Genomic DNA, 3,033 nt, shown 5'->3' on the forward strand with positions numbered 1-3,033 from the left:
TGAGTTAAAGTTAAAAAAAGGGATGTGTGAAGAGCAAATATTTATAGCAGAAGGGAGTGGATGCAGTTGAGGTTACAACTAGGTTAGATCACTGCAGGATAGAAATGAACCTTAGCCCCTTCAGTACTTGATGGAATTAAACACACTCCAACTCAAGGTAGATGACAAATGAACACTAAAGCAGACCTGTGATCAACAATACGCAGTGGCCTTCTGATCCCAGAGACCTCTGAGATCACATCTTGTGTCAATAACTTTTCAATATCTACTGATATATTTCATAACTGGAAGCCCCTTTGAAATCTAGATTGAAGGAACTTCATAAATGAAGTGGTTACTTTAAACAGGAGTCTAAAAAGCACTGTTGCTGATTGAAGTTAAAATACCTTGTCTTTCGGAATTTGTGAAAGTCTTGAATCAAGTCAGAAAAATGTTTAACATTACTTATAGCCTTTAAAGTGGTAATTTCAAGTTTCATGTGTTAAGTGATAACTTCCCCATCCTTGGAACTTCTAGCGATCTCAAGAATAAGGGCTCTAATAAGACATGTGAATGGAGTAGAGGTTGATTATGCACATATTTAGTCTCATGAAAGTGCTGAAGATCAGTGAGGAACTTGGCAAAATCTGTTGGATATATTAAGAATAAATGGAGCAAGGATGCGTATTATTAACCAATGCTCCTGTCAGAATATTTAGTATCCCACCAGTGACTATGAAGCTATCCCCTATCCCTAGAATAGGAGAGCATTTTCGAGTTTATGAATACCTCATTAAATTACTAATTTTAGGAACGTTGATTCCTCTTCAAATAATTAATAAGGGTGTTTTTCACATCCTGGTTTCTCATACTATATATAAAAGGATTCAACATCGGAGTTACTGCCGTATAAAGAACAGAGACCACCTTGTCTGATTTTGCAGAGCAATGCTTATGTTTATTTGAATGTGGCCGTAGATATATGAACATAATTGTCCCATAGTAGAGCGTGACCACGATGAGGTGAGAGGTGCAGGTGGAAAAGGATTTCTGCCTCCCAAATGTGGAATGTATCTTAAGAATGCTGAATATTATCTGGACATATGATATTAGAGTCAAGAGGAAGGCACACAGAACAATTATTCCTCCTGTGATAAATATAGCAAGCTCATTAAGAAAAGTATCTCCACAAGACATTTGTATGAAAGCAGGTACCTCACAAAAGTAGTGGTTGATATTGAGACATTTGCAGAAGGAAAGTTGAAATGTGAGGGTCACCTGTACAATGGAGTTCATGAATCCGACACTCCATGATGACGCAACTAAGGAAAAACACATTGTCCTGCTCATTATGGTGTTATAATGCAATGGCCTACAAATAGCGGCAAACCTATCATAGGCCATGCAGGCAAGAATTATACATTCTGTTGCACCCAAAGTTAAGGAGATGTACATCTGTATCGCACATCCGAATAAGGAAATTCTTCTGTCTTTGGCTAAGGTATTCTTTAAGATTACAGGAACAATAGAGGTGGAGAACCAGATGTCAATGATGGAGAGGTTGGTCAGAAAAAAGTACATGGGACTGTGTAGAGTTGGACTGATCCTAACGGCAGCAATCAACAGAAGATTTCCTAATATTGTTACTAAGTACATTATCAAAAATATGACAAAGAAGAGGACTTGTAGCTGAGGGACAGTAGACAACCCAAGTAAGATGAACATTTGGGAAGATGTTTGGTTTGAATCTTCCATAACATTCAGTTGGTTCCTTGTATAAAAAAACAAAACACAATGCTTTTGACATTAAATATTTTTTAAGTAATTACGTCTAAGAGTTTGAAAGATTGCCCAATAAAAAACAGGACCACCATTATAGAATTTTTTTTAGCTACAAACGTATCAGCATTGAAACAGAGGATACTACGATATTGAAACTATTTGCCCTCTGATATTACTTTTATCTACAACACTCTAATGTGGTCAACAGTGCCTTCAAAAACTTACTTTTTGTTAGCGCCTACCCTTGGCTTGATTCTTTAAGATGCTAGTAAACCATGCTACACAAAAATATTTTTGAGCAGTAATCCTAGAAAAATGTATGGTTGTCCATCCCCTTGAGTAACCTTTTTGTTGAGTTGACCATTTGCCGATCTTCTACGCCTGTCTCCAAACAGTTCCAATTCCGAATGGTTAGAAGATGGTAAAATAAAAAGGAGCCTTGTCTTCTCTCTTGTAGTCATTCTGGAGAAGTTAATGTTATTACCTTAGTTACATAGATATAAACATTAAATATACAGCTTTCTAAAGGTGGACAATGATACCTTTGGAAAATAAGTTTTTGTTTAGCTCCTACTGAAGCAATATTATTACAAGCCTCGTAATATAAATATTCTACAAAAATATACCTATTCTAGAAAAGTATATAGTTATCGTCCTCTTTGAGTAACCTTCTTGATTTTGATAATTGCACATCAATTGTTTTTAAAAAAATGTGTTTTTGCAGTGGAATTCACTTTGGGAAATTGACTTGATGGAACAGACAGTGAAAATGCTGATGCTTTGTCCTACAATTCTTTACAAATTTTACTTACTAGATTCCATTCGGAAATAAGCTGAGTAATCTGAAAGACTAAATAATAGTTTGATGTTGAGCATGAGACGAAAGTGAAAAATTTTCTCTTATATGTTCTGCCTTTCATTCTTCCTAATTCCCAGTATGCTATGAATCTCCCAACTCAATTATATAGGAATATATTAGACCTGTGCAGCAAATCATTATCTATTCATTATGGACAATGTTTTTAATGTTTACAATTAATTTGTTATTTAGCATGGTAGTTACTTTTATGTAATATATACAGTTGAAACTAGACATTTACATACTGTCATGATTCCTCTGTGCAGAGCATCTTTCACACTAGGAGATGCTCTGCTGCGCTTCTGGACTACTGAGCTGGCAATGACACAATTTCTCTGTGCAGAGCATCTTGCATATTAGGAGATGCTTTGCTGTGTTTCCCTGAGCTACTGAGCTGGCACGTTGATTGACAG

The 3,033-nt window shown here is 35.9% G+C and overlaps 1 protein-coding gene across 1 annotated transcript; it reads right to left on the bottom strand.

Moving 5' to 3' along the window:
* Positions 1 to 786: 786 nt before the first annotated feature.
* LOC142257580 (olfactory receptor 5V1-like) lies at positions 787 to 1,740 on the bottom strand. The gene has a single exon (XM_075329719.1). It carries the CDS (start codon positions 1,732 to 1,734, stop codon positions 787 to 789), a length of 948 nt encoding a protein of 315 aa, XP_075185834.1. The 5' UTR covers positions 1,735 to 1,740.
* Positions 1,741 to 3,033: the final 1,293 nt, after the last annotated feature.

This window comes from Anomaloglossus baeobatrachus, chromosome 12 (genome assembly GCF_048569485.1).
Source record: "Anomaloglossus baeobatrachus isolate aAnoBae1 chromosome 12, aAnoBae1.hap1, whole genome shotgun sequence".
NCBI classification, from domain to species: domain Eukaryota; kingdom Metazoa; phylum Chordata; class Amphibia; order Anura; family Aromobatidae; genus Anomaloglossus; species Anomaloglossus baeobatrachus.

Bases quoted from the DNA above. Each gene is read 5' to 3' on its own strand.
- LOC142257580 (XM_075329719.1), bottom strand. From the start codon at position 1,734: ATGGAAGATTCAAACCAAACATCTTCCCAAATGTTCATCTTACTTGGG.